The 20,803-nt window shown below is 35.0% G+C and overlaps 1 protein-coding gene across 1 annotated transcript in view; it reads left to right on the top strand.

Moving 5' to 3' along the window:
• Positions 1–386: 386 nt before the first annotated feature.
• Positions 387–20,803, top strand: part of Cul4 (cullin 4) — a 95,930-nt gene continuing 75,513 nt past the window's right edge. Inside the window, exon 1 of the mRNA XM_069830969.1 lies at positions 387–785. Coding sequence (XP_069687070.1) covers positions 518–785 — 268 coding nt within the window. The 5' untranslated portion in view covers positions 387–517. The remainder of the gene's footprint in view (positions 786–20,803) is intronic.

Here is a 20,803-nt window from a genome sequence, read left to right as displayed (position 1 = left end):
TTCAGTTTAACTGATTTATGCAATCGAAATTTGACAGCTGACGATTCTAATGTCAGTGCCAATAATTTGTTTTGTGTGCACAAGGTTGGAATTTTGAAGTAGAAGGAAAAAGAATATATCCGTGTTCTGAAATTTATTCGAAAAAACGCACAAAGTAGAGGAACACAATAAATGAATCAAATTTCACAATTGAAGGTTCAAATTTCGCTGTTGTAACAATACCAATACCAATACATGTTTTGGTGTTCCTGTAATTTTTCTCGGCCGTGAATTGTTTGAAGTATTTAATGTAGCTTGTGTATAGGTGGCAGTGGGTTTCCACTGTGTACGTTTGGAAGTTGTATTCATCTTAGGCGATATATTGTCAATGTTCTCGTTATTTTACGTTAATCGCGAGATAAGTTAGATCATTGCAGTGAATGGCGAACAAATCTGTAGTAGAAACAATTATTTATAGATATTCCTTAACGTGCATAGAAATACTTTGAGTGTGGCTACGGCCGTGTCATGCACTTCTATGTCAAGTCTCACTAAGACCCAAGTCCATGAAGCCCAACAAGGGGAGGACCGTGTGAATCTCCGGAGGAAGAAGAACTCTTCGAACAGTGAAAATATTAACAAGAGGTTGAAACAAGAGGATAACAGTATGACTGATACTACCCAAAATAATCAAAAGAGAGCAAACTTTTCGGCTCTTAGTAATCCCAATGGTGTAAGCAAAACATCTCCTTTAGTAAACACGAAGCCTGGTGCTGCAAAGAAATTGGTGATAAAGAACTTTAAAGGTATGATTTACACTTATCTTGTGAATAAAAATAGGAATGTCACTATATGCACCAAAGTCAGTAATAAAATATTTTGCCATGTGAACCTTCGCATTGACCTCCGTCCCTTGAAGCTTATATGAGAGGTTATGAAATGACAAGTGGTCAGCTTTGAGTGTTTACAATGTAAATATAGATACAACAGAAGCGATTTAATTTTACCCATTTTGATGCATTCCATTATTTTCATAATAATCATAATGTAGTTTGAGATTAAGCGCATATTATATTTTTATATGAAATTAATCCCGTATATTTCTGGACCATAAAAGAATCGCAAATAGGCGTACATGCCATTGGGAGGGTGTTAAGCTTATGCATTAATTTGTTGACTAAATTGCTTACTGGATACATTGGTATTTATTTCAAGCGATTTAAATATAACTGGTTGATTGGAGAGTGTGAAATACTTGCAGACATATGCCATAGGGTTGTGTTATTTGTAAAGTTTAAGTTCATTTAATTCCGACGATAATCTGTGAAGCAGATTACAGCCTAGTGACAGTTATAATTTATTTATACAAGTTCTAACTGTAGAAGATCTAATAACATTCAAGAGAAAAATTTAAGTATATGGTTACGTCACTTCCAACAATTATCATAAAATCTTACGAAAAGGAGATAAGGCACTTTTCAGTGCTAATATTTTATTTTGTGTCATCAAGATTGGAATTTTGAGGGTTGAGGGGAAGAAAGGTGACCGTGTTCTGAAGTTCATCCCATTCAAGTATAAAAGTATTATGTTAGGCCTATATACCATAGTATTAAAGTAGATGAATAAGATCCTAAATATGAACACCAGTATCATATTGAAGTTATATTTCTTTACATGGTACAAATATCTCACGTGATCTGCCTTGTCCGCAACTTATATTTCATTATTGCAGCTTTTATGACATGACAATACAGGTACTGTATGTGTTTGTGTGTCAGTCGGGATACAATTAATATGCAATGAATGGTGATTCAAGACTTTTTTTTATCATTCTGTTCTTGATGATTGATGAGTCTTCGCATGTTTTTACAAAATTAGTCCAAATAGTCCAATTAGCCCAATTTATGAATTTCCGAGATTCTGAAAGGTATATAATCAACTAATTACCTTTTTTTGTTATTCTCTTTTGCTATAAATTCTCATCAAGTTAGTCACCCAAAATGATATTCATACAATCTTCTTAAAACCACAATGAACTCTTCAGGTAACCTAATATTTTATAAATAAGAAACATTAAGCATGGAATTAGCTTTTCTATAATTTCAGTGCTATAGTAGGCCTATTTGCGCTAAAGTTCCTTAAGTTTAATTTGCGCATTTATCTGTAGGCCTACATATTTTAAATTTGGTACCCTCATATAGACTATATTTAATTCATTTGCACAAGAACTCTAGGCCTAAGAGCTTAAAGTTTGTGGGCACGATAATTTCAGTAAAATTGAAAATTTTAGAATGACATGTGAAATGTGTTTATGATTCTGTAAACATTAAGGTCTACAAGTCCGCCAAGTTAGCTCTCTGGCAGTGCATATGTCTCCAAACTAGCCTGTCCGCGTTCTGATCACTAAATTGTGCACCAATATGCCTGGGTTAAATCCCAAATCTCTTTTCAGTGTATATGAAGAGAAGGCATAGGCCTATGTCATTCTTGATAGTGATTTGTCCATCAGATGGGGATGTTAAGCCTGGCGGCCCCCTTGGTTCTATTTGACAGGGCTACATGTCAGCACCGAGTTTTCCCTTTTCCCTTCCTCCTCATCATCATCGTCCTCCTCCTCCTCACCCTCACCCATTCCCTGCTCTACACTTACACGAACACTTACACATTCACTCACACTAGTACATGACATAACTCTTCACAGATACAAATCATGTATAGCATGGCCCTCTGAAGTGGTGTACACTCCTGTCATCTATTTGCAATATGCGGAGCCCGAATCACGCAAGTGAAGTGGGTAGGCATTAGATACTGTTCAGTTAACTGAACATTTACACACTTTAAAGCGTCCTCAGATTTATTGTTAAACTTTTGCAAAAGTGTTAATTATGTGTATACTAATTCTGTACCCATTAGGTGAATTATTCTGCAATATAACTAATATATTCTCACTAATATGTTTTCCAAAGGATTTCCTGTGCTTTATTAGAAGTTCTCTATCTACTGCTGTATGTCCAATATTTATAATGCTTTCCATCATCACATATCATTTTGTTATCGTCATGAAAGTTAGAGCCTAGCATCGTTTCAGTTTGTTCCTATGCATAGGCTGACCAGATGTCCCCGATTTCTGGGGACAGTCCCCGATTTTGAGTTGCTGTCCCTGGGGAGCAAATGTCCCTGTTTTGTCCCTGGAAATTAATTTTGTCTCCAGAAGTTTTGATTTTTGTTTCAATAGCCATTTACACGTGCATATTTAAGTATCGTGATGAAACTCCTGCGATTCATGCACATTTCTGAACGGTTCTCGGTATGAGACAGAAGAACCAGTGAGCACAGTATGAGATAATTTGCACTCTTTAAGAAGAACAGCATCTTCGTCTTCATTTGCGTTGTGCAGAAGCGATAGAACTGCCGCAGCATCCATTTCTAAGTAGGTAAAATATGAGGAGTTTTGTGACAAACTAACAGGTGAAAATTGATATGATGTTTTTCAATATTTCAAAAAAAAAAAAAATCCATTACATTTGAAAATATTCTCAAAATAGTGTCATGAATCATGTGCCTTTCAGTCAGTAATTCGTCAGTTGAAAGACTTTTCTCCACATTGAACTCAATCTGGACTGATGAAGTGTCAAGAAAAAAATTGAAACATCTTTGTGAAACAAACTTTCATTTCTCATGTAAAGAACTTAGTGTGAAGCTGTATGGAAATGAACAGATCCTTAACAAGATACATTCTTCAGACAAGTACTTGTAAAATGTATGTGTTAGAGTTCAGTGTGTGCAGTATTATGTGAAAGACTTCCATGCATGCGTCAGTACTGAAATTGAATTCATAGTGGCTATAATTATATAAGTAATAGGAGTTACGTGTGTTTATGTATTTGGTTCAAAAAGTTAAGATACTCTACAAATTTAGTGTGCAAAGTTCTATCATTGTATCTACTGTTACATGTATTTTCTGCAACATTTCAACGGATAGTGACTAGAAAAGCGTTTGTATGTGTGTTTTTTTTTTTTTAAATTGCCGATGTCCCCTGCTGGACCATAAAAAATCTGGTCAGCCTACTATGGATTCCAAGATGTTTCTGATCTTTCCAACACAGTCTCAGTCTTCCCAGATCTTACTGTTGTCCTGATTGGTATGCAAAAGCTAAATATGGGAGATGATCTATGTTCATTCTGTGGATGTGGTCACTCCAGTTTTTCTAATATTGAATGATATCGTCCACTATATTTGAAGTATGTAAAATATGTATACATAGTGTTCTGCCCAAGACCAGGTCTTTCACTGCAAACCCAGCATTCTCCAATCTTTCCTATTTCCTTCCTTCCTCTTAGTCTCTACGTAGGCTATGATCTGTATATCTTAATGTCATCTGCCCTCTGATATCTTCTTCTGGCCCGAATTCTTCTCTCAATCACTATTCCTTGCAATGCATCCATATAAGATATACACGCACACACGTAGTGTCTTGCATATTATTATTTCTCTGCCTGTTATATCCCAATAATGGCCGTAAAAATGTAATATGTGCAGCTTCTAATTTTGTCTTATAGGGCTATGTTCTTTTGCTGAATACCCAGACTTCACTGTTAAGATTTAAGGCATATTATTATTTTGAAGTGATGTTTTAGACCTAAACGTAATTTTGTACTTGTGTCCGTTTTCTGAAATGTCTTTTTATTACTCCATTTAGTTGATAGTACTGCAGCCATTCCATTTTTATGGTCCAGACATTTACACACTTTAAAGAGTCCTCAAATTCATTGTTAAGAAACATTAGCAAAAGTGTTAATTATGTGTATACTAATTACCTTTAAACAGTACTAGTCTGTGACATATTTTTAATCTCATGTCAACGTTGGACATGCAAGAAGGGGAAAAAAAAAAGACTCTGTTACATTCAGACTCGCTCAGAAACCTTCTTGTGACTTTGAAATGACCCTGTAAAACTCTGTGAGTTGTCACAATTTTACAGTGTATCATTTTTTTTCTTTGTACCATTACATAAATGTTAAAGAATAACTGAACAACATTGCTCAGTCTTGAAACAGTTGCTTGCTCTATATTGCATAATTTTGTATGGCTTGGTTGATGAATTGTTTAGATTTGTAAATTTAATTAATGTGCTGTGTATTGTGTGTTTTGGTATACCAGGTAGTTCAACTGCTTGCAATATATTGTATATTCTTTTGTATAGTTCAACTACTTGTTAAATGTACTTACATTCTTGTAGAGCCATCAGCATAGTTCAGTCAGCAGATTCTTTGTCTGATGCGGAGATCAGTGGTGAGTGATGACATTTTTCAGGGGGGACCAGCAGTAATGGAACTGTCATGACACTAGGCCTATTTAAAACGTTGACTGCCACTTGACGCGTATATACGTCCCTATACGTGCTGTGAGATGTATATACGCTTCAAGCGGCAGTCAATGTGTTAACAATAAACAGAAAAAAAAATATAAAAATATGTTAGGTAATATGTATTACAACGAAAATAAGACTTACCAGTTGCCACCTTTATGTGTACATCAATGGAATCCTCCTCCTTTTCGAGCTAATTTTTCTACGATGTCATCGTAAATATGTCTTTGGCTTTGTTCAATAGAGCCTTTTTGATTGATAACAGTGAAAGTCGTGAAAGCCTGTCTTCGCACTGAGTGTTCCGTACATAACTCTTTATGCATTTTAAACAGGAAGAAGTACATTCCACTGTGGAGGTGCTCACTGGAATTGTAGCTATTAGGCAGCTTAATTTACAAACTTCTGGAAATGAATCTTCTCCTAACTCGGTCTCTTTCAAAAACTTTGCTATTTCAGTTACTGTCCTGCCTGAAAATTCTGACAACCTATAAACAGCCACTAACTCACTTCGCAAATTTTCGAAATGAAAGCCTGATTTAAAAGACGTAAACAAAATTTCGGGAAATCTGGTTTTGAAAGATTCGTACTTTTTTAAATCAATTAGCTCGATAAATTTTAGTTCTTCTAAACCACGAAATCTGTTTTCCATTTGGTTAACTATTGTGTCAATTATCTCGTAAAGACGCAAATATCTCATTCTGGGATCGTCCAATTCACCTTCCCACTGGCACTTTCTAGGTTCATTCTTATTCGTATTACTATCTTCTAGTGTTGCATACATATCATCAAAATTGTTTCGAGATTCTTGAATGAAAGAAATGGTCTCTTTCACTTTTCTTATACAATAATTTACATCAAAAGTCTTTGTCTGGAGAATATTGAATAATGTATCAGCGAGAGCAAAAATATGACTGAAAATTTCCAACAGAAAAGAAAAGGTGAAATCCTTCAATGATGCTAAATATTCTCTGGCAGAAATAAAAGTGTCGCTATCCCAGCAGCTGGGTCATCAACAATATGCTCACAAAATAAGATCAGTTCTTCTCTTATTTTCATGCACTGTGTTCACAATCCTAGAGTTGTAATTCCAACACATAACTGACACTATTGGAAACCTCTTCTTGACTTCAGATACATTCAGTGCATTTATACGCTTTGTTGAATGAGGAAAAAATGAACAAAAACCACTCAGTGTCATGAAAAATATTTTACATTTCTTTATAAATTGCACTGACTGCGATAGAACTAGGTTAAGCCAATGAACATAACAGTGAACGAAAAAGGCATTGGTACATTTTTTTTTTCACTAGTGCTTGCAACCCATTTAAATGGCCAGAAAATGTTGCAGCCCCATCATATCCTTGAGCTACAAGCTTGTCCTCACACTGAAAGTCCGAAAGGATTCTAAACACATGTTCACTTAATGCAACTATGGAGCGATTATTGCTGACATCTGTAAAACCTAAAAATCTCTCCTGAATTTCACCCTCTTGTACATAACGAATGACAGTGAAAAATTGAGATAATTTTGCAATATCCGTTATTTCGTCCAGCATTAAAGCAACAAAAGGTGCATTTTTTACTTCTTTCTTTATTATGTCTAGAGTTGCGTTCCTGATGCTTTCAATAATATCATTTTGAATTCGACTTGATGTACCTTTGAAAACTTTAGCACTTTGTAAGTGTGTGTCTAATTTGATATCATACTTGGATAGCACATGCAAGAACTCAATATAGTTTCCCGATTAAGGGATTCACCGTGTTCATTATGATTTCTGAAAGGTAGCTCTTGCTTCACCAATAAGCAAGTTACATCGATTAATTGTTTCATTATTTCTCTATTAGAGTCAACTTCAGCATTGTGTTTCAGAACATCCGTCCTGCGTTGTTCACTTAGTTGAAAGTCTATTCTTGTCTTACCGAAAGTTTTACATTTCATTATTGCAGATAAATGTGATTGTGTCTTCTTATGACGAATACTATTCCATACTCCTCTATCAGTTTCAAGAAGAACACAAGGCCAGCAAAATAATTTATTTTTCGATTTACATGCAGTTAGCCATTTTGAAGATTCGTAGTATTCGGTTTTGAAATGACGCACATAGTTTTTTTCATTTTTGTATGCATAGAAACGTCTGGAGTAGGTCTACCTTTTACTATAATATTTTGCTCATGACGAATACTATTCCATACTCCTCTATCAGTTTCAAGAAGAACACAAGGCCAGCAAAATAATTTATTTTTCGATTTACATGCAGTTAGCCATTTTGAAGATTCGTAGTATTCAATTTTGAAATGACGCACATAGTTTTTCATTTTTGTAAGCAAAGAAACGACTGGAGTAGGTCTACCTTTTACCATAATATTTTGCTTTTCCTGAAAGAATCGTCCAAACGAAGTACCGATGCTTAACAAACGGTCCAAAACACAACATTGTGACTGTTGACAGTCATTACTAGTACTGCTGCTGGATGGTGATTATTCAGATGATGCAGTTGGTAAGAGCTGCAATGAACTTGCATTTTGAAACAAGTCCCTTTTCATGTTTACAAAACAGCATAAAACACACAATATTGTTTTAATCCATGTTACACTTTACAAGCACACTTTCAATATTTAACTGATAATGCACAAAAACAAATAAACTTACTAATATATATTCTTTCTAACAAGAATGGAGACACGGAAATTGTTTACCAGGGAACGCCCAATTGTATTTACTGTTCATTTAGGCAAGGGAACAGCCTTAAAAGTGCTATTTCAGTGTGAGCTGACTGATTCCTGTGGGCTGGACGAGCCCAAGCGTTGAGGGAAGGAAACAGATGTAAGTTATCAATTGTCATGTCTTGAAACTTTTTAAAATTCAAACATGAAATGTAATAAATTTTATAAGCTGATGATACTTAGAGGACTAAGGTAGTTCTACTAGTCCATTGACAGCATGCCACTGGCGGAGATGCACTTGGGTTTGGGTTAGATTCTCGCTTGGTTGATTACCTGGTTGTGTTTTACCAAGGTTTTTTTTCCAACTGTAAGGCAAATGTCAGGTAATTGTGGCGAATTCTAGGCCTCACCTCGTTTCGTCGAGAAATTGTGTAACTCTTAACTTGTTCCACATCTTAAAGTTTCAGTGCTAATGTGAGATCTATGGAATACAATAAATGAAATGAAATGGAAAAAAAATGAAAACATACAGTTTCATCTAACAAGGAAGGGAATATGGTAAATAGTTGTTTTGGCGAACTATTTATCTGACTGACTAGTAATTTCGTATTTCTATCTGGTGTAAAATGTTGGAGACTTTTTAGATTTGGGATAGAAGGAATGCCAGACCATTTTTTTCTCTAGTTCCAACATCTTGTTTCTATTTCAGAAGCAGCCACCACTGACATTATTATTTTGACACATTCATAAAATTGCTTAGGGATATTTACAGAGTACTGTCAACTCTTCACAGCTATTCAAACGTGTTTTGTTCTCAGACACCATCCACTGCACCTTTCCCATGACTTGATGCTGAAAAAAATCCATTCAACATCTAAGAAGAAACAATCTTTGTAGAACTGTCAGAAAATACTTCAGTCTTCACCAAGTAAATTATGCTTTAATTTATGTTATTACTCTAATGCTTTCAGAAATGTCCACACAGCAAACTTGCCAAGATCTGTATCATCACTTATTATTACAAATGATCTTTTCTGCTTGTAATTATGGAGTCAAGCAATAGTTGTGAACAGTGTTACTTGCCTATGACCTCCAGTGGGCTGACTGAATTTCATCATCTGAAGTCGGCCTGGTGGCGCAGTTGGTAGAGTGCTGGCCTTCTGTGCCTGAGCTTGTGGGTTCGATCCCGGCCAGGTGTATGGCATTTAAGCACGATGACACTTAAGTGTGCTTAAATATGACAGGCTTATGTCAGTAGATTTACTGACATGTAAAAGAACTCTTGTGAGACAAAATTCCGGCACACCGATGACATTGATATAATCTCGACAGTTCTGAGCATCGTTAAATAAAATATAATTTACATCTTGTGAAGTGAGTGAGTAATTTTCGGCAAAGTCTATCTGCAGTATAGCTTCATCATTTTCCATTTCGATTTTTCACTTTTCAAAATAATATGACTATACGCTTTAGACATACCTGACTTAAAATAATGCAACTGATCATTAATTAACTTTCGATACCACTTCCTTCTTGTCACATTTTTTTCACAGATCTAAAAAAACGATCACAGTTTTCTCATTGTCTTAGTACAGCAGACTTGACTACTCCTCTTTGAAATGGACTAAAAATGCTTCTCTGTTTTCATCACTATTACAGTTTTCATATACTTGATTTATACAGTTACTATTTTCACAAGTTAGAGCTTCTAGACATTCATTTCCATTTTTGGGAAAGTAATTTCTATTGGAAAAAAACCTACAAATTCCTTCAAGACAGAAACTCATATTGGTATGATACTGAGAAATGTAAGCATTATGAGGCACATTAGAAACAGTCTGTACGTGTTTAGGCCTTAATGAGAAAGAATTTCGATGTTTTTATTTTGATGGAAGGATATTCATCATTGAAAGCAGCCATTACTTCCTTTATAGTCATGAGCATTGTTATTTTTTGTTCATGACTTTTTGCTCTAGTAATAAGATCACTTACTGCCATAACATCTCTTTTTCCAGATAATTTTTCTCTTGTGCTATTTCTATTCATTTCCTTGCCTTTGGAACTTCCCTTTGTATATATGGACTTTGTGGAATTGCTCTTTTTATCTTCTTCAGGCTTTTCCTAATGACTAAGACCTTTTATATCCTGATTTATTTTAAGAATTACAAACTTTATTAGAAGCTTCTTTATCTTTCATTTTAGATCTTTGCTTCCTTTTTTTTGGCCCACTTCCATTGCATCTCTTTTTAAATTGATTTTTTTTTTTCGATATCCCTCCTCTATCTACTGTCTTCGCGCTATGAGTTGGCGTGGGGAGTAGATAGGCAGGACGGGGGATCTTTACGCTACACTCTGACCTGAAAACTTCGTCCACTTACTTGGCTACACGGGAACGGAGTCAGACATAAAAGATTCCGCATCTTCGGTGCTGTCGCTATGACTATCATTAACACATTTTTTTAAATTTCTGGAGTATGATCTGTCCATGATAATCGTCTGTTTATGTTCCAGCCGTGTATATTAATTCGAATCTCTCAACAAAGCCATTAGCCCCACCGCCCCCATCCTGATGAACAACAGTGAGTGTTCTGGACACATTTATGGTAGTCAAAACTCCCGTAACATTTTTATCGTGCCAGAACTTGGGAAACGTTAAATTGGTAGAACTATCTATCCGCATTTCGTCCAGATACAAAATCGGTTTTTCCACTTTCCTAAGCTTTCTTATTTGCTGTAGATATCTTCACGTATTCTAATTTACAGTGTTTTCCTCAATTTCTTTTGCTGCACACTTTTTCCACCTGAAATCCTTTTTCTTCAGTATTCGTCTTAATGTTGTCTTTCATTTCAAATCAATTTTCTCTTGTAAAAGGGTAGACGTTTGTTGCAGCTTGGTACTATTTTTTTTACTTGTTATTTAACGACACTGTAATAACTACTAGCTTCTTCAGTGTCGATTGAATTGATGATGGCGAGATGGTATTTGGCGAAATGAAACCAAGGATTTACCATAGATTACCTGACATTCCCCTTCCGCTTGGGAAAACCTCGGAAAAAACCCAACCAGGTAGTCAGCGCAAACGGGAATCGAACTCACTCCCGAGCACAACTGCAGATCAGCAGGCAAACGCGCTACCTCCTGAGCTACGCCGGTGGCCCTCTTTCTTTTTCAAATAAAAATTCTCAATTATATCTTTTTTGTCAATCTCCCGTCGAAGTCATCTACATTTGCGTTTCAGTAGTCTGGACGTTTACATTTTTTTCTCCCTCAGGTGTCGACAACGCACTTTCTTCTGTGCAGTCTTTCATTTCATTCCTTAAACGCTGTATTGTTCTTGTGGATAGATTAGAGTACTTTTCTACCTTTGCTGTAGGTTTCGTAAGAGGAATGCAAAGGCACTGTTGTTGTTTTTCTTCATCACAGAATTATTTTGCACTTCTAATAATATTCCTTTCTTCGCTATAGATTGTCAGTCCTTGTTTCCTCTTTGTCGACATATTTACAATAAACAAAAAACTGCTATAAACCTAAATAACAGTATACAGTAACATAAATTCTATTAACTATATTATTATCAACACTATTAACACGAAAAGCAAAGGATAACTAAAGCAATACAAGATTTGTGGTATACTGAAAACAATTGTCTTGTTGAAACTAATAAAACACTACAGTAAAACCCCAACTATTATTATCACAAAGTCGCAAAGATTCATAGACACGTGCAGTAGATGTTTGTGAAACAGGAATATTGCAGTGAACAGCGCGGTGCACATGCGCGACTGTTTCCCCTCCGCCCCGTCTAAGTACTTCAGCCGCCTTCTCCTGGCGTGACAACAGTATAGCTTTCCCTTTCTTTTTCAAGTTAATTCTTCATATTTTCTTTCATTATTCTTCGATCTTTCACAAAATGCAGCTATTCTCTACTTTGAAGTCATCTTTAACCTATAAACTGTGATATAGTTTCATTTAAAACTCTGAATACCAATGCAGTATTGACCTGAATAAAGGCGTCTGGACCATAACACTAAAGAGAAATAAATTAATTTGCTGCTGTTGTAGGAAGTGCTAGGAGTTGAGTAATGTTTTTAGTGAGAAAATATTAAATATTACCATTGTACAGATTATTGTTTTCATATTAAAACTTTTAAAATATTTCTTATTACTATTCAGACAATTGCATTCTTCTTCACCAAATGTCAGTAACATGAATAATTATCTTTGACAATGAATGATACTATTTCTTCAGACTAACACGTGCATTGGAAAATAACTTTTGGAAGAAAATAATCAGCTGACTATCATGTGTCAACTATGAGACTTAAATACTTAACTGTTATTTTTTCAAGAAATTAGATGTTCCGATTACATGCAAATTTAATAATTATTTATGAATCCTACTTGCAGAACAAATAAAAACAGGACTGACATTGAAACATATAAGCATTTAAGTAGCTTTTATTTGACATATAATTTACAGACGTGGACAAAAATGTTCGTCCAGAGAGAATTGAAAATCTTTTGTATAGCGGTACAAACATATTTAAGATTGCACAAATTGCCACAACAAAATTATAGTCTTTATATCAATGTGTAATACATACTAAAATTTTAATTAAAACACATAATAATAGAAATAAAAATGCATATTCTCACTACACAACAATATAGGCCTATGGCTGGAAGTAAGTATTCGTACACCTTCAAAGAACAGTCAATAATAAATGAGAAATAGTACTGTTGATTGGTTATAGTAGCAAGTTTGCATGCCTTTCCTATATATAATTTTTCTTAACCTATTTGGCATTGAATGCACCAGGTTCTGTGTTGTTTCTGATCCAATGTTTCTCCATTCCTGCTGCAGAATTTTTTTCAATTGCGACTTGCTTGTTACATGATATTTTCTCATCCTGGGCTCTAACTCACTCCATAGATGCTCTCTGGGGTTGTATCCTGGGTACTGTGGAGGTATTTTTAATATATGTGTGTGTGTGTGTGTGTGTGCGTGTGCGTGTGCGTGTGCGAAATAACCTCAGACATTGTCCGCTGTATGTTTGGGGTCATTGTCTTGTCGAAAGTAGAAATCATTACCAAGATTTAGTTTTTCTTTTAAGGTGTTCAAGTACTGCAATTTATCCATATCTCCCTCCATCAAAACCAACCCCTTTATACCTGATGCGGCCATAGATAGACCCCTATACCATAACACAACCACCCCTATGCTTCAGGGTAATTAGGAGGTTCTTCTCATTGTACTCGGTATTAGGTTGTCTCCAATCCAAAATATGTCCATCATTGTGAAAAAGATTGAATTTGCTTTCATTGACAAACATTACATTCTGGTAAAATTCATTATTTTTTTCTACATACTCTTTTGCAAACTGTAACCTCTTGTTTCTATTTATTTTGCTTATGTGTGGTTTCTTTCTTGGTACCCTAGCTTCATACCCAGCACGATAAAGGATCCGTCTTAGTGTTCGCTATTTCAGATGAAGTTGTTTTAGGGTGCTCTTAATTAAGTTTATTACACACTTCTCTTCTCTTGAAGAAAGTTTCTGTGGACGTCAACGTCTTTGATTGTTTACTAGCAATGTTTTACTTTTCAACCTCTTTATTATGAATACTTGATTAAATGGCGAACTTACTCGTGTTAATTATGTAAGCATGTGCGGCTTACAGCTGTTTTGGTGCTACTTGACACCATCCTTAGAGCCTTCTGTGTCTCGGCATCATCTCAACATCGCTGCCTGTTGTGTGGGTGCGTTTGTGTGATGAAGAGTTGAGTCAAATAGTGTGTGTGTTCTGAAATTGATCTGTGTGTTGAGAATTTGATTGGGATGTGTTTTAGTGTGTCTTTATTATGCTTTGGACAGTAGATCGGTTCCTTCCAACTGTTTTTGCTATCACGGAATATGATTTTTCTTCATTGTGAAGTGAGAGGATAATTCCCCTCTCCTCAAGAGAAATTTCTTTACTTTTTCTCTCCATTTCAACAAAGCAGTCTCTCTCCAGACAATCATTCCTTCTCTATAAGCATGTAGTACTCAACTGAGACAACTGAGTAGGGGTGGCTACTGCTTACTAGTTTGTTTACCTCTTTTAATTCCAGTGGCGTATACTGGTTTAAGGGTCTGGGCTACCACTGACCCTATTATTACACAAAATATATTTTAAAAACCCTATAATAAAATGCCTTACCTATTTATATGTGAATTCCAGACGTCTTGGTTGGGACGAAAATACTTTGATGACTTCGTCATTGAAATTACAGTTGGACTGCTTGCGAAGTTTCTGTAGAAATGACTTTTCAATGGACATCAGTGCCAAGCCGGATAAACGTTCTTGTGTATGAGTTGATCTACAGTAGGATTTTATTCTCTTCAACGCAGAAAATGTTCTTTCTACCAATGCTGACGTAACTGGTATTGTCACAATTAATGTTGCCAATTTAAGGACTTCAGGAATAACTTGGTTCAGCTGGTTTTCATATACGGCAGATAATATTTCATGGATAGGTTTGTTCGAAAAATCAAAGACTTCTGCTGAATATATTACACTTAATTCATTTTTCAAACGTACTTGATCAAAGTGACTGTTATAGGACTGAAATAATTTGTTTAGTGCCTCATTCGGGAAGTTTTCTCTATAAGCAGAAAATTTTTGAGAATCTAGAAGATGTGTGAACTGAAGCTTTTCATAATCAGAAAATCTGTCAGTAATTTCCATGTGCATACGATCTAGTATGCTGTAGTACAGCTGCCTGTATTTCAATTCATCATCTCCTTTTCTTCGCTTTAATGGTGGTTCCATTGCATTGTCTGAAGAATTTTCATTTTCCATATTACTCCATATGGATGGAAACCCACTACGTCTGAACTCGGATATAGTATTTTTTTAACTTTGATACCACTTGCAAGTATTGCAAGTAGTATGCTATGTCTAGACTTTTTGTCTGAAGAATATTGTAGAGCACATCTGTATGTGCGAACACTCTAGCATAGACTTCAAGAAGAAATATATTCTGAAACTGTGTGAAAAAATACAAATATCCTTGAGCCTGCACAATTACAACATCATCCCAGTTTTCTTCAGAGTCATTACAAATGATATTTTCAAAGAAAGCAGTCAGTTGCTCTCTGTATTCCTTTTCTGTATTTACAAGCCGAGATGTAAAATTCCATCTAGTTGGTGCTACTTTTGGGAGTTTCTTTTTCATAAATTCCTTGAGTTTTTCTGATCTTTTAGGAGATGATGAAAAAAATGCAGCTAAACCCGACAGTGTTTTGAAAAAAATGCGCCATTCTGGAATGGATAAAGTAGTTTGTTGCAAAACTAAATTGAGAACATGACTGTAACAATGGACAAATAGTGCTTGAGGATACTTTTCTTGAACTTTTGTTTTTAAGCCATTAATATTTCCCGCCATAACTGAAGCACCATCGTATGTCTGTGCAATTAACTTATTGCCGACATTGTATTCTGCTATAACACCTTCCACATGCTGAAACAAAGCAGCAGCAGTTTTGCCCGAACTGACATTTGTGAATCCTATAAACCGTTCTTGAACATTGGCAGTACTGTCGACGTATCTTAAAACAGTGGACAATTGACTCTGATTAGAGCAGTCACTTGTTTCATCAACAACAATGGCCACAAAAGGTGCTTCTTCTATTTCAGATTTTATGTTCTTTATCATAACCCCACTTATAGCAAATATTAAGTCATTCTGAATTGCGGGAGAAGTACCACGGAATACTGTTGAACTCTCAAGATGATTGGCCAGTAAATGGTCAAATTCACTTAAGGAACTTAAATATTCAATATAATTTCCTCTATTGTCTGATTCCACACTCTCATTATGACCCCGAAAAGCCAATTCTTGTTTTCCTAGAAAGCAGACTGCGTTAATAAGATGCAGTAAAATCTCCCGATTTTTTTTCACAAGAGCATTGTGTTGGTTGATGTGTAGAGCTTTTTGCTTTCTAACTGTAAATCAATTCTTGTCTTCCCAAAGTTTGCAAAGTTCATGCTACTATAAATATGAGCTTTTGATTTGTCGTGTTTTAGGACTGCCGTTCGAAGGGAGTTCATATTAGAAAACCCCTCTTTTGACCACACATTAGTTTCGCGGCTAAATAACAAACATGGCCAGCAAAATAGTTTAGACAGTTTAGAACTACCACACAACCAATTCCACTTACCATATGATGTTGAAGTGAAATGGCGTGTGTACTCACGCTGTTTTTCTTTTACGTCCATGGACAAATTTAACTTAGGAGTTGGTCTTTTCATTTTCACAATTTCAACTTTCTCGTTGTATGTACGACGGTTAAAAGGCACTTTTAATAAACCTTCTATTACACAGTCATTTTCAACACAAACCTCTCCAGAAACTTATTCTGCCATATTTTTCACAATATCACTTAATTGGGAAATTAAAAACTTAATAATTCACAATTAATATAACTCTTAGACACTCGAACAAATCACAAATTTAAAATACTGCACTGCAAGAACACAATCACATTAATGAGCTAGCATACTAAGCATATTGTTGCTTCGCACCTTCCAAGAAACCGATCACGAGAGCGGCAACTCACCCGCCTACACTACACGATGGAAACAGAAGAGAGCGGGGGGACGGGCAGTTGTGCGACGTAAGCGGAACGGTCACAGGCTACCCTTCGCGGCAGCGGTTTCTCCAGTGATGCCGCCTTGACAACTTGTTTCTTTTCGAGAGCAGAGAGCGCATATAAATCTAACAATTACTTTAATTTTAATTACTGTGGTAAAACTAATACGGTAATACAAAATTATTACATTATGTTATATTATAAACTTTTTCTTTTGTAATTTCCTTGGGCTACCGCTGGTAGCCCCGGTAGTCCGCAAAATACGCCCCTGTTTAATTCGCACTGTACAAATACTTCTGTCCGGCCATAAATCATTGTAAATGTATATAAGTTTGTCTTATAAATTTATTGTGTAATGTAGAAAAAGTATTGTATTACATTTATATAATACATAGGTCTACTATGATACAGTATTTTACGAAAAAAAACTGATCGCTAATGAACATGGTTATGTGAGATAGTAGGTATTATATTTGAATCATGACTTTGTACGAATAATTTTATCTATGTCTATATATCCCTAGCTAAAAAATATAAATATTGTAAAACAGGCTCACTTTTCGTGGAATGGCTGATTGGTATTTATTAGTTTCTATGTAATTATCATTTCTGTGGTGGGAAATTAAATTGCCAAGGTAATTGAACTCTGATACTTGTTCTGTGATTACTCCTTTCATTTCTATTTTTACTCTGCTTAAATTATTTTCTTAAAAATCCCGTGACTAGTTTATGTTAAGGAGATTTTCATAGGTACCTACTTTTTATCAACTTTATTTAAATGGAATGCTATTAATTTTATTGTGTATCATCTTCTATTGTTGCAAACAAAACTTGGTCGTGAGCATACAATAAGGATTGCAATATATCAGTATGTGAGCATACAATAAGGATTGCAATATATCAGTATGTGAGGCTGCAGATGATTTCAGTCTCTGTGATTGAGTAGGCTATTCTGTTTCTCGTTTTGTGAACAAATCACATCTCTTTTCAACAAGTATTTTATACCTTAGTCATGTACTATCAGGTTAATAATGAATTAATACTATTGCTTTTTGATAATACTGATACCTGTTTCAGAGCTTTGATACTCGAGACTATAATTTTATTGCAACAAATTAAAATAGTTCAAAGAGCATTGTAATTTTTTATGTTAATAATAACATGGATAGGCATTCCCATGAAATATGACATAAAGGAGTTCAATAATGCTAATATAATAGCCTATTCTAAATAGGCCTATGTTGTTCTCTAATACTCTTGGCTTTGGATCTCCTCCATTTGCTGCTTATTCTAAACATTGCATTCATAAATATTTAACAGTATTTATGTGTTTTTCTTTGTATTACACTAAAGATTTCTGTTCAGAAAAGCAAGCATTCCTACTTTCTGTATCCAATCTCGTTTTGCATCCCATATTAATTCAGCTGCACTAAAAGTCTCTCAGAGAAAACTGTAGTTGGTGGTATACACAACAAACCATATATACGCAAATATTCCACGCCATCGAATAATCCATGCACTCTAATTTTAGGAAAGAAGATAAAAAAGAAAATTGGCTGTAATTTGTGTTTCAATTAATGCACACACCCCAGTTTTTCTTCACTAAATTTCGGGGGAAAAAAATGCGCGGAGTATTCGCTTATATGCAGTATGTTGAACAGCTGGGAAATCTTCGTTATCCAGTAGGGAAATTCGTTAGGAAACCCTTGTGTAGATGCATGGATTTAGGTCTAGCTCTCTTGTTTTGCTGATTGAATATCATTTCCATTTTTATTGTCATGCTGTATAATATTCCGATAAAGGGACCACATTCTACGTAGTTTTGGGTGCTCAGAAGGTGATTATGCCTGAAGTACAATTTTGAATAACAAATGATAGGCTTATTTTTAGAGTGCAAAAATAATCATTGTAACTCTGCAGAATTATCTAATAAATAGTGGAAATTCAATACATATGTGAATTGTATTACCTGTATATACTTTTTGTTAGATATCTTAAATAATATTTTTTCTAAATTGTAGTCTGAAACAATTTTGATGCTATTTTAAAGGTAACATTAGACATAGCTCCTAGAAACTGCTGTCTCATCTTTTAAAATCACTGCATCTCCTTCCTGGTTCATATGGCCCAGAAGTCCACACCTGTGGAGAAACGGTCAGCGCATCTGACCGCGAAACCAGGTGGCCCGGGTTCGATTCCCAGTTGGGGCAGGTTACCTGGTTGAGGTTTTTTCCGGTATTTTCCCTCAACCCAATATGAGCAAATGCTAGGTAACTTTCGGTGCTGGACCCCGGACTCATTTCACCAGCATTATCACCTTCATCACATTCAGATGCTAAATAACCTTAGATGTTGCAAAGCATCGTAAAATAACCTACTAAAATAAGATAAGGTCCAGCAATCTCCCCCTCAAAGCATGAAACGCAGATTTATTGCAGAAAATTCTACCTTTCAAATGACTGAGATCCAACAGTGTAACAACTAAAGATACTTACTTCAATTCTTTGTTTTTGTATTTTTTTAAGCCATCTAACATTTTTTGTAACAAGTCTTGAATCTACAGAAATAATGGTAAGCTATATATACGACAGGAATCACTTTGGATCAATGCTTCAAGTGGGTTGGTATAAGCCAACTATGCATCTGAAACCTGGGAAATGAGCTGGCATGGCATACCATTAATAAGACTGATAAAATGTAACTTTTATATAATTATAAGATTACTGTTCATCCCTAAAACTTTATTTTATTTAGTTTATATTTAATTGCATAATATGAGTATCATGAAAGCTTCTTTACATGAAATTGTTATAGGCTACATTTTTTATGTAAAAGACCAACAACTTCTAACAATTTGGGATGGACATGATTGAGATAACAGAAGGTAATTTTGTTTTTATAAATTATTGAAGGTAACTTTGTTTTTCTAAATTATTGCATCAAATGTAAAAACAGTTTTATCCCCCAAAAGCCTTAACTTAGTTTATATTAGTGCAAGACACCTGGGAGATGTATCTGTTTGGAATTGGAGTATACAACATGTTCAGCACGCGAAAGAAAGGAATTGTGATATCTGTGGCTTCTGTTTTGACTTTCAGATAGCAGTGTTAACCATAGTTGTCTTATCCTTTAAATAAATGTAGTAAGATATGAATTACCGTACTTTGTATTAGGCCTATTGTAATTTTTAATTATGTTGAATGCTAAGAGGTTATTTGCAGTTTTTATAATAGATTTTAAAAAGGCTCTATGTTATATCTGTACCAATTTAAAATTAATTTTTCTAAATTAATATTGATTCTTTAGAAATTAGCGTCACCACTCTTTCTGTATTCACTCATGTTAGTTGCCTATCGTTACCTCTTTTAAAGCCGCTTTAAGCACTGCTTTGGATGCTGTTGCTGTAATACAACTGACTGCTGTGTTACTTGATAGAAAATTTTTGGAAGCTCGATCAGTTGATCAGTCAATTCCCACTGCTCTGTTGAGATGTGAACTGGTTAGGTCAGCAGAAACAAATCCAATGACTCTCTTTTGTTTGTGAAACTTTTGGAGCATGTACAAAGTGGAGTTTTATTGCATTGGCTCTTCTTACATTAAGTAATGATGAGACAAAGTAAAGTGTTGTTGGGTGGCTTTGAGCACTTTGGTGAATTTTGAAGTATGTTGAAACTGCCCATTAGTTTCTGGCACATAGCAATGACACACTCAACTTTTTATTATTCAAGATTCCTTCTTTTACCACAAGTTGGAAAGTATGTGATAGACATGATAGATCTGGAAATTTCCCTAAAGTCATTATGTTCACAGCATTATGATCATTGTCATAAATTACGACTACTAATTTATCCTCTAATTAAACCCCAGAATTCCAAGGTCCTTAGAAGGAAATCTACAATTTCTTGATTTACTGTTATTGATTCCTTCAAAAGTAATTAGAGCCAACTTCAGTGCAAGTGTGATGAACTTGAAACTGTTTGTTATAAAGTGCATCGTAATACTCATAATATAATCATCACAGACTATTGATGTCTGTAAGTTAAGTCTGTGACCATTGTCATTTCGTTTTTGATCATATTTACTACCTTGTGATTAACTTAATAAATGTTTTCTTCTACATTTTGGTTTTCTTTTGCGGCAGTTCTTGCTGATTACGT

This window comes from Periplaneta americana, chromosome 7 (genome assembly GCF_040183065.1).
Source record: "Periplaneta americana isolate PAMFEO1 chromosome 7, P.americana_PAMFEO1_priV1, whole genome shotgun sequence".
NCBI lineage: Eukaryota > Metazoa > Arthropoda > Insecta > Blattodea > Blattidae > Periplaneta > Periplaneta americana.
Note: the sequence above shows the minus strand (reverse complement) of the source record. Positions and strands in the feature narration are given on the sequence as shown.